The sequence below is a fragment of the Pleurodeles waltl genome, chromosome 8 (genome assembly GCF_031143425.1).
Source record: "Pleurodeles waltl isolate 20211129_DDA chromosome 8, aPleWal1.hap1.20221129, whole genome shotgun sequence".
NCBI classification, from domain to species: Eukaryota; Metazoa; Chordata; class Amphibia; order Caudata; family Salamandridae; genus Pleurodeles; species Pleurodeles waltl.
Genome location: NC_090447.1, coordinates 122583711 through 122604202, shown reverse-complemented (window position 1 = coordinate 122604202; position 20492 = coordinate 122583711). Strand labels below are relative to the sequence as shown.

General features: G+C 43.4%; 1 protein-coding gene across 1 annotated transcript in view; it reads left to right on the top strand.

The window, feature by feature from the left end:
- The window catches only part of GDPD4 (glycerophosphodiester phosphodiesterase domain containing 4), a 167154-nt gene that overhangs the window by 120842 nt on the left and 25820 nt on the right, over nt 1–20492 (top strand). The window contains exons 10-12 of the mRNA XM_069203911.1: nt 3643–3793; nt 7322–7543; nt 14662–14819. Coding sequence (XP_069060012.1) covers nt 3643–3793; nt 7322–7543; nt 14662–14819 — 531 coding nt within the window. The remainder of the gene's footprint in view (nt 1–3642; nt 3794–7321; nt 7544–14661; nt 14820–20492) is intronic.

Genomic DNA, 20492 nt, shown 5'->3' with positions numbered 1-20492 from the left:
ACCAGGTGTCCACACCTAGAGATCTTCCCCTGTTGCTCCTTCCAGTGAGTGAGATAGTGCCATGCCCAGAAGAACATAATTTACCATCAGCTCTTGCCAAATCCTGATATCATTCTGTGCACACTGTTAGTGAGACCTCCACGTCTCTCTCACAGTTGCAATCTCTGCTTTGGCTGCTTTGTGTATGCCTATTGCCAGCATAAACCAACATTTACTAATTACAGGAAATGTCATCTATTGTGTTATAACATCTGTGTGCCGTAATAGCTGGGGACTAACCTTATACAACCCATCAGTCTTGAACATGTACTGCTGGCTACAGACCTTCTGCATGGGAAACCCTCTTCCAACCCTAAAGTGACCATCTGAATGATTTTCAGGGCTGGAAGAAGCGGTCCTGTTTGTATATTAACATTCCTAGTACTTACAACCTGTTCATTTGCTTCTCGAATGCTTTAGCTTCTCATAGCATGACCCTTTAGGAATCCCCCCAAAGCCAGTGCAGAAATCCAAACGGAGTACACACTTCGAGGATAACCTTCCCTTCATTTGTCACACCAAGAGCGCTCTGAGGAGATCTCCATTTGTTGCAACTACTTCAGAAACTGCTTGTCTTCCTTCTCGCTCTGCTGGATGATTGCAAATCCTCCTCTGCTAGGTTGCAAAAAAAGGAAGTCTTCAGTCATTTAGGGCCCTTAATCATATCATTCATTAAAATGTCAGGATAATTTTATGCTTGCCTAGAAGACTTTAGAAGATGTGTTACCACCATAGCCCTAGCTACCTATGCAATGTCTTCTGGCTATACCAACCTCCGAGAAGCCTTTGATCAACATCCTTTGACCTACAGGCCACCCAACACATCCAATGCTAAGCATTCTGAACAGCCATTCCACTGCACTTCAGGCTTGCAGGGAAATTTCACAAGGTACTAAAGACACATCTTATGATCTGATTATGACTAGGCGATGACCTGCCCCTCTTCCCGACAGACTTCAGTTTCCTTGTCTGTTGCCCCATGACTCTTCTGCTCATACACTTACCATTTTAATGTTAAATCCAAGACCAACATTAGCTCCCACTACCCAGTATGTGCTGGAGGATATTTAGAGCATTGTCCCTACTCTGTTCTAAGGCTTGTCTTATAAGCTCAGCACATCAAGGCAACTGTATAAATCATTGGCTTGGACACGCCGGATTCTGTGGCATTCATTGTTGGCAAGTGCTTAAAGGCACTGCGTCCTTTTTCTCTAACATTTTACATGCGAGCAGAAGGTTTTTGGCCTGTCAATCAGCTATGACAGCAAAATACCCAGACCCTATGTCTAGGTATAGAAATAAGTAAACAAACTGTATGTCAGTCCCAGGTGCTGGAAAAAGGCCAGGAGAGATGGGGAACAATGTGGCAGTGTGAGGAATAAAGACTGACACTTAACAGAGCTAGAAAGGTTACTGCCTGCACAAATAGCAGGGTTACCAAAAATAAACAAGCCTAAAATATGTATTAGGTCAAGAAAATGTTCATATTTTCAAGGTCCCACGGTTTCCAAATGGATGAACAGCTTTAATGTCCCAGCTCTAAATGTCATGACAGTAAATCTGTATGATGATGATTTGCGCAAAGCCTTGGGGTAGTGGACCTGAGTGTGCACATATATTATGTTATGTGCTTTAGCTGTTATATAGCACCATATCCAACTGACCTTAGGTGCTTTAGTTGTTTAAGGGCCGGCCAGTGTGTGAGACGAGCTTGAGGGTGAACCAGTAAAAGGTTTTTTAAGCATCATCCTTACCCTGCCTCTGTGGAATCCAAAACCATAGCATTCTATCTGTCATACCCATCAGTGGGACTTTTCATGGCCAACTAGTCTTTGTTCTTGTCAGCAGCAGATGTCTTCTTCTGTGAATGATTGAGTAGATTCATATACCATGTCTCTGGATCCCTCCTTTACTCTTCCTGCATTGTTTCCTCCTGTGCACAGATAACTACTATTTTCCTCATTCAGATTTGTTAGGCAGCCATGGACATCTCTAAGGAACAGGAGCAAATTGTATAACAACCCAAGACAAGAAAATGCATTGTACCGGTGGCTAAGCAGTTTTACACGGGTATCCGGGCAATTTTGCATGTGCATTTGTAATGGGCAATCAGTGCAAAATGTATGAAATTATCACTGCAAATTTCATATTTCACTACTTGGTTAATAACAATTCCATTGCAGAATTGCTCAGTTGTCATTGCAGTGCATGCGATTCGACTTTAAAATAAGCCTGTTCCAAGAAAAAAATCTGGGGAAAAAAATGACCTGCTACAAATTGAATCTTAGTCAATGTCACTAGAACATTTAGCGAGCAAAAGCTGCCAATAGGTGTCTTGGGCAGGTATGCTCAGGTGCAGCATCTAACTCAACATGTTTTTGAATGCAGGCAAGTGGGAACAACCATAATCATATCCAGTAATTCATTGAACAACAGCACTATTATAAAAACCTCTGTGATATCCTATAGTTCAAATTCAAAGAATAAACTGTCATTAACATGAGAGTGCACACAGTACAAAGTCTGTTACGTCCCTGTGAAGCAATGCCCAGACCCCTTGCTGGCTTTCCAAAACCCAGTATGACAGAAGGACAACAGTGTGTACTACTTTGCTTTGACGTTTCACAGATATCTGTAGATTCAGTCTTTTATAGCTAATACCTTGGCAGCCATTCTCATTTATACAATTGGTAAAGTTTAATGTGTTCATCTTGTTTTTTTTCTGTTATCAATGATGTGGCTGTTAATCCTCGTGAAGTAGGAATTTGATATCAGTTTATGACAAAGCCATATCCCAATGTGTTCTCCTCCTGTTCTTTGGGACCAGTACAGTGTTCCAGATACCGAACAGTCGTGATCAGTGATGTGTAAGTGCAATATGACTTATCAGGCTGTCCTTTTTCTCCTGGAAGGAGTCCTGAACTTGGTGATCTAACTAGGGAAAGGAAACTCAAGCAATATATATGGATTAATTACAAAATCCTTGGTAGTGTCTATGCTAACAAAGGCAACATTTTTACAAGGCTTTTAGAACATGCAGTATGACTTCACATTTGCATACAAACATCAACTAAGCTAAATTAACCATTGTGTGACATCAAGATTCTTGTGCAGACAGAACCCTTAAATTTCAAGGTGGTAGGATGCTATACAATACATTTTAAACATAAATAATGCAGGGATGATTTGGTGAATTGAGTGCTCACTGCTGACATCTTGTGTGACAAGGTGGGTCAGAAATTCACAACATGGGATCAACTCAAACTGAGTTTGATGATAATCAATAAATTATGTATTATTAATATTTGTTATTTATACTGCTGACATCGGAAACCTCCGGTAGTGGGTGCTATATAAAAAAAATATACTATTATTGTCTTTATTACAAGAAACCATAAATGTTGTGATAAGTGGCTCCTATGACCTTTTTATCGCCTGGTGTAGCCTACTCTTGTGTGCCCAGTTTGACTGTGCTATGAAGACATACATGTGAATGTTTCTTGTTGCTTGATTTGGCCTTGATTTGTATAAAATGTGGGTGCATTGGAGATATTCTGGTCATTTGAAACTAGTGTCTCTAAACATTGTGTTCCTTTTTTGAAGTTATGATGGCATCCCTTTCTTAATGCACGACGGCACTTTAAAGAGAACAACAAATGTCCATGAGGTCTATCCAAACCTAACCAATGAAAATGCTGCTATGTTCACCTGGGATGCTCTGAAGAGCTTGAACGCTGGAAAGTGGTTCATTGAGGTAAGATTGTGATTCTACAGTTCACTTTTTCTCAAGTTGCCATCAGAAGATTCAGCACTTAAATAGGATTCTGCTCAGACTGTGTCTTTTGAGAACAATAGCAATATTAGCATACAGCAGTTAACCGTACAGAGCTTGGTGTTAGCACATTTCATCTTTAAAGCTAGTGAAAAAACAACCTTCATCCAACTACAGGATTAGGACAACAAGAAAAACCGTCTACGGGACTACCATTACTGCTTCAGACCACTCTGCAGTGCAGAGACAGCTTCCCTTCAAGTAGTTGACAATGACACTCCACTTCGGTGACAAATATGACCCTGCCTCCTGATCATGCTTGACCTCTCAGCTGCCATTGACACAGTCGGACACCAAACTCTTATCTATATCCTTGAAACATACATGGGTTTCTTTAACACAGCCTTGAATGTGTTCACTGCCTTCAACATAAGCCTCCACCAAATTGTCCAGATGGGAACCTCAAGAACCCATAAACTCACTGACCTCCTGTGGAGTGCCCCAGAATCTTTATCCCAAGGAATGTTCCCTCTCCATCATCTGCAGCATCTACATGGAACCCTTTGACTTCACACATTTCAAAAACATCAAGACCCATTGTCATGCTGATGGCACACAACTCTACTTTTAAATCTCCTCCACCAATAACATATAGCACTTCAAAACCTGCCTCGAGCTAAAGCTTATCAGGACGTCAAGCACCTACTTAAAGCTGAACAAGACCAAAGATAGAATTTCTCCTGTTTTCCAATGGAAACAGATAACCACAGATTCAAAATGGGTTAGCTGACATGAATTTAGAGAGTTCTACCCACCAGCTGACTCCCAATGCAAAATCACTCGGATTTGCCATTAACTCAGACTTTGTGTTCTGTTCATAGAGCACATTACCAAGAAACTCAAGACTGCATGGTACCATCCCACCCTCTTGAAAACGTGAAATCTTACTTACCTGATACAGACTTCAGAAGAACTGTGCAGGTTTGGTCTTCTTCCACATTTCTGTGATCAAAGGCCTGTTCATCACATAGTGGTGCCTCTGAAACGCATCCTTCATTCTGTAACTTGTCATGCAACAACCTCCCTTTGAAAATAATGGTGATAGACATTAAAAATAAACCCCCCAAAGGAAATATTGTTTACATACATTAATTCATTTTATCTCTTTACAGTGTATATATAAATTTAGTTTAATGTTAAAAATAACTATAAATTATAAATAAATATTATTTTATTTTTGTAAATATTTGCCTTTCAAATGTAAAAATAAATGTAAAGTTTTTTTTAGTTATTAAATTAATTCAATACATGACTTAGTAACTTTTAATACACAATGAATTTGCCCTACTTTAAAAATAATTATATAAAATTAATTTTGATTAATGTTTAACAGAAACAATGTAAAGTACTTCATTGAACGTAAATAAACTTTCATACATTTCTCTATATTTTACCATAGAGAGATCTCAGCCCCGATAGTGGAGGTATCTGGCAAGAGGTCTCTGCCAAGTCCGTGCAATGACAAATATGGCTATAACATCGCTACTGGTAGTAACCTTACGGTCATATATATGTTTCAGGGGTTGGGAACATGTCTAAACTTTTGAACAACTGTACACTTGCAAATGGTAAATAGACTGAAACAATAAAGTTACTCAAAAGTGTAAGAGTAAACTTACCCATGTAGATTAATTCATTTGTAAGTTCTTTGTGAGCATGTAGGCCACAATTATGAGCCCTAACTGACTCCATCTTGTTTGGACCACGTGGTTGCATCACCACAGTACACGGATATGCTTGAACATTAACAAGTAGAAACTGTGGATGGTATTTTGCAGAGCTCAACTCTGTGCTGTGAGAATCGTAGGGAGGATAGCAGAGTGTTCCAGCCTAAGTTTGGCAGATACATTTCAAGTTTGCAACAACAGTGTTAAGAATGCCTTTTCCAGTAGTGTTACCTGCTATTGAATATTGCTAATGAATGTTTACTGTACTATTTGTGCAAACTGAACTGTTTGGTAAAATTCCATTGCTGGGGAAGGGTATCTGCCAGAGCTTAGATAAACCTGTAAGACATTGCTGGAGCTAATGGCTCAAGATATCATTCAGCTGAATAAAACTTTGCTCTTAAAGAATAATACTGCTATTGAGATGTATTTTAAAATTAGGCATTGTCACCTTTGTGAATAGCTCTCAAAGTGTTTGGAGTAGGAACATGAATGTGCTTTGTCGTAGGACATGCAATGAAAACTCTACATATTGTAACTTTGTTGGTATTCACATGTGTTTGCAATGGTTTTCCCATCCTGTTTGCACACGTATATATTTAGTTATTAAAAAGGTGGTGTGAGTGGTGACACAAATTGAAAAGTTGTTGAAAACCATCATATTTTTTGCAGATCTATTACAGATTGTGGGGGTTATTCTAACTTTGGAGGAGGTATTAATCCGTCCCAAAAGTGACGGAAAAGTGACAGATTTACCACCAGCCGTATTACGAGTCCATTATATCCTATGGAACTCGTAATACGGCTGGTGGTATATCAGTCACTTTACCGTCACTTTTGGGACGGATTAACACTCCTCCAAAGTTAGAATAACCCCCTGTGTCTTCACACGGAAAAGAGCTTTCTAGGTGGTGAGGAAAAAACGTCAAAAAAGTTAAATGTGCAAATGCACATTTCTGCAAAACTTTATCTTGCAGATGCCCACCAATATGCCTGAAAACCTTGTATGGATATTTACACATTATCCTGGTAATTTTTGGAAACCTAAAGGAAACAGAAACCTAACCAGATTGTAGGCAAAATCTACAGCACAATCTTTTGCGAATCCTTTCTCTGCATGGACATTTTTTTTCCAAGTGTAGAAAGAAAGGAAGTAAAAAAGTTAAATGAGCAAAAGCACATTTCTGGAAAAGTTATTTTCTGCAGATTTTTGTGCATGTGTAACTGTAGAGAAATAGTATTATGCATAGTGGTTCTTTGATTAATTAGATTCATGTGCAGGAATTTGTGCGAAAATCTGCTAGGTGACTGCTAGGTGAGATCTCTCTAAGTTGCAGGCCTGTTAACTAGATATAGTAGATGTACAACAATTTATGATTATTGAAATGTTTTCTAGGTGATTCTGATATGAAGTGCCTGTATGAGGTAATGCATATGTTTGTTTGATGTACTTTATTTTACCTTTGTTTATTTACGCTTTAAAAAGGATTAATGGCTATTGATACTCAGTATGATAGCTTCATTTCTTGTTCTCTCACTGCCCATAGATTCAAACATGTCTAAATTTATCCATGCTGTGATTATAGTATCTATTCCTTTGTACCTCTTGGACAGTAAAGAGACTTCTCATCTAATTTTAGTAGTGAACATGTTAAAGAAAGAAGGATGTCCTATATTGAGGTCTATACTTATTTGCCAATCTGAGTAAAAATTATGCAATGTTTAATTTGATAATTGAATTTTTGTTAACATAAAATGTGAAATATACTTATTGCTTTTCTAGGACAAACCATTTTTGTCCACCGGCTCTTTGTCAAGTGAAGATGAAAGATTAGCAATAAATCAATCCATTTACAAGTTGAATGACTTTTTAAAACTTGCACACCAGGCAAGGAAGTATGTGTTATTTGATCTCTACCGGCCCCCCATGATGCATCCTTATCGAGATTCCTGGATTAAACGGACCCTGCAGGTCATCAATGAATCCGCAGTGGATCCACATCTGGTAAGATTTTATTTCTCACTTAAACATCCCCAAATTAGAAGGGGATCTAGGCAACATTTACAAAATGGTATTTTTTAAAGCAAATGAAAAATGAGATTAGATTTACAAAATTAGCGAGTAATGTAATACATCAGAAAGCGGTTAAAAGCTATTGTGTATAATTTATCCTTGCTGAAGGCAAACACATGGCGTTTTGTAGATTCAATGATGTTTCAACTTTGCCTATTTTTTTTATCTCTGTTCTCTTATTTTAATGAGTGTTTTCATCTGCACATAAAATCATTGTTCATATAAGGTTGAAAAGTGCATGGGAAACAAATGCAACATTCATCAAAGTCTCAGGAAACCTTTCCACACTAATTTGAATTATTTGTCGAAGATTTCAAGCAGTTACCATCACTCTCTCTGGTATGTCCTCCCATATCTCCTACTCATCCTGAATAACTAACCAGGCCTTCCACCACTAGAACAGGACCAAGAATGATTTGTATATGATCAGTCTCTCTCTCTAGAGTAACATGGTAAAAGATTATGGACCAGGATGCAGCCCTGTGTAATGCCAGTGGCTGGGATTAATGCAAGCATTCTTGCATCACGTTGTTCTTGTTACAGTAGACACTCTTGGTTTGCCCAGATGTGGGTTCCATGTTCATTGTGCCACAGCACTTAAGCTATACGTCCCTGAACAGGCCTAATTAGGCCAGAACCAGTCTGGGGCTGTTTGTGTTCCTGTCTGCAGGGGACCTGGTCTGGCAGTTCAGGCTGGACAGTTCCTAATGGAGCAGGACCAAGACTGATTTACATAGGACCAGTCTCTGTCTAGAGTGGCACAGTGGATGAAAAATAATTGACTGGAATGTGTGATTGCCAGTAGCTGAGATCAATTCAAGCATCCCATCTTAGCTTTTATTCATATTGCTTCCACCAGCTACCTCCTCTAACTCAACCACCTCCCCCTACTAGCTAGCCATACCAAATACACACCCACCTTCAATGGAAGCCCTTAAAATAAATGATTCCTGACTCGTATGTTGGCACTTAGATTAGAATACCTTAAGGCAGCGCTATATGGGAAGGTTAGACTGCCATGATCATTCAGCTCCACTGCTTCACAGTGACTACTTCAGAACCTCTAATGACCCACTTCTGTTCACTCATGTTCCTCTACCAGCTGTCCATTCATCCCTTCCTGAGACCCTCTCCTATGCTTCTCTTTCTATTCCCTCACTCTGGTAGTCATCTGCACCTACCTTTAACTACTCTTCCACCGAATGCCAATGTTATATTCACCTGCAAGCCTCCTTCTACCTATCGGGCACAGCTGGACCACCGACATAAATCTGTCTGCTGCCTCATGCAGAGTCCCACATCTTTGAAAGAATCATGGCTCATCCTCATTGGGACTCCATCACTGCTGTGGGTCTAAGTGTAGCCCATTAACAACAGATGCAGATTTGTGAACAGGTAGTCCTTTCCTTTGTCCATCTACTACTCATTCATAGTATACATTCTACCTGTAATGAAAACAGCCAGTTTGATAAAAGATTAATATCAATGTGCTCTTTATCATCGCAAGCACTCCTGCACCTTTACTTACCATGTTTCCTCTCTGATCAATGAAACCTAATAAAGGTCCTTGGCACAACTTACCTTCCAATCGCTTTTCACACTAAACTTTTGACCAGATCGAAACCTTTAATAATATTTCTTTTGCAAGGGACCGTCCTCAACAGGTATCACCACTGTATCATGGAGACCAAGAAAGAAGCACTAAACACCAGTATCGAGGCGAGCACCAACCACACCAAAGAACTATTCAGTATCGTCAGAAATTTCTCCTGCCCATCCGCCGCAGAGAACACAATTCAACACTCCCTAGCCCTTTGCGATATGCTCTTGGATGTCTTTCATCACAAGAAATCTGAAATCTACAGCAATTTTGACCCCCAGGCAACTGACCCCGACCACCTCTGCACCCCAACCCACACCTGCCCACCTCACCGGATCTCCAAATGGAAACCGCTCTCTACCGAAGACACTATCGCCATCATGACCTCCATCCACTCTGGATCCCCCACTGACCCATGCCCGCACCACTTCTAAAACCTGGGAAGAGAAGTAATCGGAGCCACCCTCACAGAAATCCTCAACTCCTCCATCTCTGCAGCCACCATCCCTGACTCCTGGAAGAACGCCAAGGTCAAGCCCCTCTTTAAGAAACCCTCAGCTGACCGTAACAAGCTCCAGAACTACCACCCTATCTCGCTTCTCCCGCTCCCCGCCAAAGTCTTAGAAATAGCTATCAATCGCCAGCTCACGGACTTCCTCGAAGACAACTGCCTGCTTGACCCTTCCCAATCCAGACCAACCACAGTACAGAGACCGCCCTGATTGCAGCAATCAATGATATCAGACACCTCCTCAACCTAGGAAGAACAGCAGCCCTCACCCTCCTCGACCTATCTGCAGCCTTCAACACTGTCTCCCACCACACCCTCATCACCAGATTCCACAGCACTGGTATCTAAGAAAACGCACTCCACTGGCTCGCCTCCTTCCTCTCCGGCCGAACGTACAGGATCCTCTGACCCTCCCCCCCTCCCCCCCCCCCCTTCGTCTCTGCACCCAAGGACATCATCTGTGGCAATCCCCAGGGCTCGTCCCTCAGCCCCACCCTCTTCAACACCTACAAGACTCTACTGGCTGACATCACATGCACCCACTGTGTGGACATCATCTTTTACGCCGATGACACCCAGGTCATCCTATCCCTCACCGACGACACTTCCTCCACATGAAGAAACTTCCAAAACACCATGACCAAAATCACTATCTGGATGAGGACCAACTGCCTCAAGCTAAATTCGGACCAAACAGAAATCCTCATCTTTGGGGAAAAAGCCCTCCCGCTTGGGACAACACATGGTGGCCCTATGCCCCCTGCCCACCTCTACCAACCACGCACGCAATCTTGGCATTATCCTTGACATCCAACACACCATGAAACACCAGATCAACGCTGTCTTCTCTTCCTGCTTCCACGTCCTCCGCATGGTCCACAAGATCTTCTGATGGATCTTCATCGCGACCATGAAGACAGTCACCCAGGCGCTCATCTCCAGCCACCTCGACTACGGCAACACCCTCTACGCCAGAACCTTGAAGCAGCTCCTGAACCACCTCCAGACCATCCAGAACGCAGCAGCAAGACTCATCCTCACCCTCCCCAGAAGAACCAGCATCTTTCCCCACCTCAGGGCCCTTCACTGTCACCCCGTGCAGGAAAGGTGCCACTTCAAGCTCCCAAGGCACGCCTACAAAGCCCTCCACGATGTTGGGCCTGCCTATATCAACAAATGCATCACATTCCATCATCCCACCAGAGAGCTCCGTTCTGCCAACCTCACCCTGGCCTACGTCTCCTGCATCCGTCGGGAACGCCTCAGTGGCTGCTCTTTCTCCCACCTTGCTGCCAAGTCCTGGAACGTCCCCCCCCCCTTCACCTGTGCACCTCCCCTTCTCTAGAAGACTTCAGACGACTGCTCAAGACATGGCTTTTCAACATCCATCACCAGCCGGCCAAGGCTTGCAGACTCTTCCCCCCCCTCCCCAACACCATTACCTGGAGATCCCCCCGGGATGACAAGTTTGATTGATTGATTGAATTATGGCAATGAAAGTGCAAGCAGAAATTCACCCCAAGTTGTCAACATCAACGCATGAACTAAAACTTCTTGCAGAGCCTCAGTCACTGCTTGTACAGACGATGCTGAGCCTGTGCAAAGCTCTCTGAAGACCATTCATGTTTCTCCTTTTCATAGGCAGTAGGATTTGCACCTCCCTGCACCCTGGAACCCAGTGCTGTCTAGTGCACTGTTCCTAAGTGAGTGGTGCTATTCTTTTGCAGAAGTAACAACACTTAGCAGTTTTTTCGAGTCTCCACCTCAGATTTTAAGCTCTGCTTCAATGTGCTAGCACTGCCATTGTTATCTCAGTTTAGAGGACCAAACAAAAACACTTCATATGTCTGCTGAAGATCCTCTCAAATAATAATTCCATTATCTGTGCATAACAGAGGGCTTTTAGGTTCACTCTAAACTTGGCAGGCCCTTACCCCTCGAACACCTTCTGAAAAATAAAACAAGAGCAACTCCTAAAACATTCCTCAACTAATCAACTGATTACATTTTATGCTCCCAAATACTATTTCTGCTTGCACCCTTCACTAACAATTGCCACCCAAAAAAACCCTCTGCTACCAGTCACAAGAACAGAACAATTGCTTCATTTTACTGACCAAAGGAAAGATCGACTGACCCCAGTAGCAGTGCAACATTCTTCCAAGATTTTTCTGGAACATTTTGACAACAGTTGAGGCCGTTGTGATCGTCTCACCGACATCTGTAAAGGCCCTCAAGCACCAAAGGACCCTCCAACTGTAGCTGACTCTTTTCAGCCTCAATTCTTCAAACATGAAATCATTGCTGCGTTGCTCGCACTTTCTTAATTATCTCAATCTTTTCTTTTAGGTCCTACATTTTCTATGGACCTAGTTCCTTCCAAAGTACTACTCATGCTTTGCTTCTTGGATGCAGCACCCCACAACTGCATGGATTACATTTCTTTCGTTGTTTTATTTTCAGTAATTTAGATTTGTTTCTCCTCTGTGGAGTCCCTATGAAGCCATGCCATCCGCTCTATCACACTTCAGTTGTGTTCTTCCGGTTCTTGCTAAGTTAGGGCACTGGAATCTTGACTATCTTCTAACATTTAAGCTCATGCTTGAGAGTTGGCACCAGGATACTGATGGCATTTGGCATCCTATTTTGGGCCTTAAGCACAGACACCATTTTCAATATTGTATGGCTCTCTCAGCTATGGGCATATCTCAGATTCCTATTTTCAAACACCTTCAGTACTGCCCCTTTGATTCTCTCTCTGCTTCAGGGCTCAGATCCTGAGCATCTGTTTTAATGCAGTGCTAGGCCATAAGTTTCACAGCAGTTCATTTGCTCTGGAAACGTGCTCTTCCGCACCATAAACTTCTAACACTTGAGGTACCCCGATTATATAACTAACGACATGACCAGTGACAGTCATTCTCTTCAGCTGCAGGATATAAATATGTAAGCACCAGAAGTCCATGCTTGTTTGGGTTTGCATTGGGTTTAGGTATTTAAGCAAATGCAAGGAAGTGAGCCCTTGACAGCTGTAAGCAGTTGTAAGTTGATGTTTACAATGTACATTGTTTTATTCGTTCCTTGCATTAATTCTTTTCAGTGCCTTCACGTGCAACACGTTTTTATGAAACGTGGTTTTAAAGCACCAGGTAATGGGTTTCAAGCTGCCATGTGTAGACACTAGAACTGTTATCGACTAGTATGTTGAGAAATCCGAGGACAAAAAGATAATCATTAACAGATCCTAGCTGGAAAGGAGATTGTGACGTCTCTGCATGGCATGATTTATTAGCTGATTAAACATGAGCTATATAGTTTCATATTTCCAGATCCATAAAGCTGACTGAATGTATTTAAACTGTGAAACCTGGGCCAGCTGCTCTGCTGCTCATTTACAAGGGTGTGTAGTAAACATGCATTCTGATTGGGCGCAGAGGCCAGGCCCTAGGAAGTCTAATAATCAATTCTGTGATGCTCAGTTCCTTCTTGTGTCTTCTGAAAGCTGAAACACTCTGCTCTTTAATAGGAGCACTTGGCCCATTGAGTCAAAATCTAGCAATACCTCTGAGCTCTTTTTGTGATAGGGCATCTTTTTGTGTCGTAGGGCTCTCAACCAATGGCACCATACATTGTTCGGTGATGCAGTGGATGTTGGGTAGTGGCAGAACACCTTGTGGCACTCACACCATACCATGCTCAGGGTGGTGAGAAGACCACGTTCTGTATGGCTGCTGGCAGCACATTTATTTCGCTAAATGGCTACAAAAGTTAGGATTCCACATTTGTTTCCTGCAACAGCACAATCGTACGCATCACACATAATTCACAGGGAGGGCAATGGAGGAATGGGCCGCTCACTTTCATAAAAATGCCTGTATGTAATCGGTGTAAGCTCCCCACCAAATGGCATAATTTGGGGCAAAGTGATGCTGGTTTGCAACATGGCAGACTTGTAATGGGCACCAATTTAGTGCAACGTAATGGGTTCATTGATGAGGCTAGAGTCCCCACAACATTACAGATTTAGGAAGGCATGTATGGACTGTCCCTGCATTATGGGAACCCTAGGGCTTGACATCTGCCAGAAGAGGTATGGACCCAAGGAGGGAACCCTTTAGTTAGGTGGGATGGAGCAGCCACTGTCAAAATCTCATTTGAGAGAAATCTTACCTCGCCTCGACTTCTGTGTTTCATTCAAAGATTGAAAATAATTGCACAAAGTTTGTAAATGTTAATTTTCACTAAATCCAAAGGCCATAATATACACAATACATTGGTCCTTAAGTGTTCTCTAAGAAGAGGGGAGGAATTTGAGAAGTGAGAGAGGAGTGACAGAAGGCAGTAATTAGAAATTATGTGGGAGCCAGCTTCCATGACTAAGGGCTTGATTTAGATCTTGGCCAATGGGATACTCCATCACAAATGTGACGGATATCCTGTCTGCCGTATTAAAATCCCCATAGGATATAATGGGATCGTAATACAGCGGACGGGATATCCGTCACATTTGTGACAAAGGATTCCCCTCTGCCAGGATTTATATCAGGCCCTAACTGTCCCAAAGAGAGAAAGTTACTTTTTAGATGTGGTTACTGGGATGGTTCATTTGATCCATGGCTTTGGGCCTGTTGCACCGCTTGCACTGTACCAGAAACCCTTTGTTTCCTTCTCTTGGATAAAGATGCATTTCTTGTTTACGCCATTCCAACGTTTCAGGGAATCCACAGTGATGTCCAACGTGAATGGGAGTCATTTACACAGTAGTAAACCTGAATACCTTGCAAGGATCCCGACTGTGTTGGTCCTGGATTTGAAACGATATCTGATTTTTTTTTCCCCTCTAGCCCCACCTCGATTTCAGTGTTTTGAGTAGTAGAGGTTGTTGCAAGCAGGCCTCTAGGTGGTATAATGCTGATTCTAAACTACTTGTCCTTGTAGGTCCTGTGGCTCTCCAATGAAGCTCGGGCCGATGTGGCTACAGTTTCTCCAGGATTTCAGCAGACTCTGGGGAGGAAGGCGCCCATCGAAGAGCTTGTGAAAAGCAATATAGTGAAACTGAATCTGCATTACAGTGAAATGTCCAGCGAAGACATCAGGTGGGCAGCACAGCGCAGATTACAACACTTCCTTCAAAGAAGACATCACCAGAGGACTGGGCTTCTCCAAATGTGTAACTTAGTTGAGTTGTATGAAGTTAAAGCAGTTTTAGACACAACACTACTCAGCTGGTCTTTAGCGTGGCACAGGGTGCCAAGCATCCTGTTTCAAAGGTAAAGTGTCCTCGCCAACCCCTATCGAAGGGAGGTTTTACATAGTAGAAACACATTTATTGAGGATTTATGAGGAGCCATTGGCAGGCACTGTAGTGACACATCTCAAAATGCCTGTTTCATAAAAATGTATCAAAAGCCATTTGACTATCTCTTATTAAAAACTTTCATTGCTCCCCCCCCCCGCCCCCCAAAGTCTACATTTTGGGGCACTTACTGGGGGAGCAGATGAAGGAAGAAGAGAACTAAAGTATGAATATAGGGCCTTGAACACACTTCAGCCAAAGTGTCCCCACAGCCGCAGGATACCTCCAGGGTGAAATCCGGTTGAATGATGTTTAGCAGTGTGTGATTTTAATATTCACAAAATGCCCTTCCCTTTATAGAATCTAGCAGGAGAATCAAAATAATGGTATAATGAATTTAACACTGGTAACAGGAAAACTTTACAAAAGTTCCCTCTAGGTCACATTTGCATCCTCTCAGTCTAACTGCAACCCCACCCCATATTAACACTGCTGGACATTCTTGGTCGGATTAGCTCCTTAGCTGTACACTGGGATCACACAGTTCATGTATTTGTTTACACTCTAGTGTACCTTATTGCATTTTTGCTTCCGTCTGAATGAGAATCCTTGGCTGATACTGAATATTCTGCAGAATCATGGAGTTCACCCATGGTACATTTAAGCCGAGTCTGTCTCACAGGAATTAATGTTTCATGAAGGCATGCCCAGAGTAGCAGAGGTTAACACCTTGGGTGAGCCTGCTTAAAAAAGAGTCTACCCCTAGGACATCTCTTGTATAAGCACCCTTAGGAACTTTACTGGTTATTTAATGTTCAGCAGGCCATGCTCCATTCCGCCAGGGTAGTGGAGGCTTGTAGTTGGTGCCTTGGCAGACTAAAGCCCACCATACTTACAGATCTCCACCTACTTGGCAGAGATCTCCACACCTTCAGAGAAGCCACTGCCATGGCAGCTTCTCTGAAGACACTGTAAGTTTGCTAGGTAGTTGCCATTTTTTCATGGGTCCCCTCAGCAAATATTTTTGTTTTTCAAAAGCAGACTCCCAAAGCATAAGTTTGTGTTTGGAAAAAAAATTGACCCAACGTCCATCATAAATTCTGACGCATCTGTGGAAACTTTGATGTAACAATTTCGCCCAAAAAAGTGGCACATCGCTGAAGTTGGCGTCAAAACTGATGCAACTTCAGCGACATGTCAAAATTCAGAGGTGCTGCGTCAGTTTTAAATGACGGTAGTAGCCTAATGTTTTAGGACCAATGTAAAAGGCGTTAAAATGGTGGAATATCACCATTTACATTGGTCCTGGATGTAAGAGAGTATGCGTGCAGTATGTCTATGTGTCACATTACAGTGGGCATAGTGTACATATGTGTATGTAGAAACCTGAGTATGTGTGACATAGTGAGTGACAGTGTAATGTAAGTGAATACAAGTATATGGTGGAATTTGAAGTGGCAATAAATATATTACATAACTTATGTGTGTACTTACCTGTTGTCGTTTCGGAGTATGCTGGCCTGGACTTGAGAACCCCTTCCTCCATGGATAAGTGACAATCCTGTCCTGACCCTTGAAAACATTAGACAAAACTTCACATAGTCTTGCTGCAGAGGATGACGTAATCATAGGTGCCATGGTCCCAGCTTGCTCAAGGGAATCCAACACCCTGAGTGGCACATGTGGGGACCCACTACTAGTAGAGGGGAAGTGAAATATAGACATATTCTAGTGTGTAAAGTGACTTCACCTGGTCAGATCAGTATTGGAAAGCCAATGCATCATTTTTACACCTGGATTAAGTAGACATGGGAATTTGACGCATTTTGGACATTTGCCAACAATGCACCACTTTCCTAAAAGCTTGTGTAGGAAGTTGGCTCTGTATATTCTATTTCAAAGTAAGAAATAGTGTGCACAGAGTCCAAGGATTCCCCTTAGAGGTAAGATAGTGGCAAAAGTAGATAATTCTAATGCTCTATTTTGTGGTAGTGTGGTCGAGCAGTAGGCTTATCAGAGGGTAGGGGTAAGCATTTGTTTACACACACACGCAATAAATGAGGAACACACACTCAAAGACTTACTCCAGGCCAATAGGTTTTTATATTGAAAAATATATTTTCTTAGTTTATCTTAAGAACCACAGGTTCAAGATTTACATCAAACACTTTAAATGTAAGGTACTTCACCTAGATACTTTAGGAACTTTGATTGAAAACAATATCATGTACAGTCTAAAAATGGCAATAAGCTATTTTCAAAGTAGACACAGTGCAAAAATCAACATTTCCTGGGGAGGTAAGTAAAGGTTAGATTAGGAGGTAAGTAAAACACTTACAAGTCTCAGTCCTGGGGCATAGGCCGCCCACCGTTGGGAGCTCAAGGCAACCCCAAAGTTACCACACCAGCAGCTCGGGCCGGTCAGGTGCAGAGGTCAAAGAGGTGCCCAAAACACATAGGTGCCTATGGAGAACAAGGGGGCTCCGGTTCCAGTCTGCCAACAGGTAAAGTACCTGCGTCCTCGGGGGCAGACCAGGGGGGTTTTGTAGAGCACTGGGGGGGGGACACGTAGGCACACAAAACACACCCTCAGCGGCACAGGGGCGGCCGGGTGCAGTGTGCAAAGCAGGCGTCGGGCTTTGCATAGGTTTCAATAGAGGGACCCGGGAGTCACTCTAGCGGTGCAGGCAAGCACAGTGGGGGGGCTTCTTTGGACAGCCACCACCTGGGCAAGGCAGAGGGTCGCCTTCAGGTCCTGGGGGCAGCGGGTGCAGTGTTGGTTCCAGACATCAGGTCCCTTGTTACAGGCAGTCGCTGTCAGGGGGAGCCTCTGGATTCTCTCTGCAGGCGTCGCTGTGGGGGCTCAGGGGGTTTGTCTCTGGTTACTCACGGGCTCGCAGCCGCTGGGGAGTCCTCCCAGAGGTGTTGGTTTTCTGTAGGTTGAGCCAGAGGCGTCAGGTGCAGAGTGTAGAGTCTCACGCTTCCGGCGGGAAACATGAAGTCCTTGGAAGTTGCTTCTTTGTTGCAAAGAAGTAGCTGGTTTTGAACAGGACCACTGTTCACTGGAGTTTCTTGGTCCTGTAGTCCAGGGCAGTCCTCTGAGGCTTCAGAGGTCGCTGGTCCCTGTCAGATGCGTCGCTGGAGCAGGTTTTCGAAGTTGGAGACAGGCCGGTAGGGCTGGGGCCAAAGCAGTTGTCGTTTTCCTCCTTCTCTGCAGGCTTGTAGGTCAGCAGTCCTTCTTCTTTCTTCAGGTTGCAGGAATCTGATTTCCTGGGTTCTGGGGTGCCCCTAAATACTAAATGTAGGGGTGTGTGTAGGTCTGGGAGGGCAGTAGCCAATGGCTACTGTCCTTGAGGGTGGCTACACCCTCTTTGTGCCTCCTCCATGAGGGGATGGGGGCACATCCCTATTCCTATAGGGGGAATCCTCCAAAACCAAGATGGAGGATTTCTAAAGGCAGGGGGCACCTCAGCTCAGGGCACCTTAGGGGCTGTCCTGACTGGTGGGTGACTCCTCCTTGTTTTTCTCATTTCTTGCCGCCAAAAGTGGGGGATGTGTCAAGGGGGGGCGGGCATCTCCACTAGCTGGAGTACCCTGGGGCATTGTAACACGAAGCCTGAGTCTTTGAGGCTCACTGCTAGGTCTTACAGTTCCTTCAGGGGGGAGGTGTTAAGCACCTCCACCCAGTGCAGGCTTTGTTTCTGGCCTCAGAGGGCACAAAGGCCCTCACCCCAGGTGGTCGAAAACTAATCTCTCAGCAGCAGGCTGGCACAGACTAGTCAGTCCTGCACTGAAGGATTGGGTAAAATACAGGGGGCATCTTTAAGATGCCCTCGGTGTGCATTTGTTAATAAATCCAACACTGGCATCAGTGTGGGTTTAATATTCTGAGAAATTTGATACCAAACTTCCCAGTATTCAGTGTAGCCGTTATGGAGCTGTGGAGTTCGTTTTTGACAAACTCCCAGACCATATACTTAATATGGCCACACTGTACTTACAGTGTCTAAGAATAAACTTAGACACTGTAGGGGCATATTGCTCATGCAGCTATGCCCTCACCTGTGGTATAGTGCACCCTGCCTTAGGGCTGTAAGGCCTGCTAGAGGGGTGACTTACCTATGCCACAGACAGTATTTTGTGTGCATGGCATCCTGAGGGGGTATGCCATGTCGACTTTGTCTTTTTCTCCCCACCAACACACACAATCTACAATGGCAGTGTGCATGTGTTAGGTGAGGGGTCCCTTAGGGTGGCACAACATATGCTGCAGCCCTTAGAGACCTTTCCTGGTCACAGGGCCCTTGGTACCACTGGTACCTTTTACAAGGGACTTATCTGTGTGCCAGGAGTGTGCCAATTGTGAGTGAAAGAACACTGGTGCTGAGGCCTGGTTAGCAGAGTCCCAGCACACTCAGTCAAGTCAGCATCAGTATCAGGCAAAACGTGGGGGGTAACTGCAACAGGGAGCCATTTTCCTACAACTTGTAAATATGGATGCGTCCGTTCTGTGTGGAATTTTAAGAAGGAAAGGCTTACCTTGCGTATGATTAACTTAACCTGATGCAGCCACTTGTAGTGCAGGTAAAAAAATGGCACACAGGAGAGAAAAGGATGCATTTTACTGAATGAGTCACTTTGTAAATATGGAGCAAAGAAAGCTCCGGCGCTGCGTCAAAAAAAGGAAGCAGCGGCGTCACAAGCTCCTTGTAAATATAGGCCCTAGATTCTCACAGAACAAGGACCACTACATATAGCTATGTGCCTCACATCCCAGCTTCTTCCATCCTTTGTTATAATTCTGTGGTTTTGGCAGCCATCACCTTCAAAGAATAACTTTGGTTTCTTTTCACTGAGAAACTCTGCTCAATGCACCCTTGCTCCTTCCACCCACCTGATAATATGCTTCTTTGCTGTTTTTCTTTTCTTTATTATCTTGTCATGTCTTCCTGTAACTTTAGGAAGCACGAACCTTTTTCATCCTAACCTCAACTGCAACCCAACTCCATTACCTCCTCGTCCATCTTGTCCTAAAGGCTTGGACTGTTCATCCCTCCTTTAGTTCAGGGAGCTACATCTTTGTTTTTTATTGGATTTGTCATTTGATAATCTGTGTGCCTCAGCAGTGGCTTTAGGGGCAGCTACTTCTGCTTGTCTTCATCTATAGATGAGTGCTGGAAAGCTGATACATCATAGAAATCGGCGTTGAGCCTTTGATGTTTCCAGGCTCTTCAGCCAACAATTGGAGGGTATGCTAAAAAGGACTATATTTGAGAATATATAGCATGCAGCTCCAGCAAAGTCCTTCTCCAGGAGCAAAGGCTTTGGCTACAAGAGAACGTTTCCTCTACTTGTTGTATAGGGGTGTTGAATCCCTTTCAAGGAAGGGATCATGGCCAGGGTGCCCCAAATCCATATAATTAATGGTTTTAGTCCTCTGCTGTTAACCCCAGTCCCCTGAATCTTCAAAAAG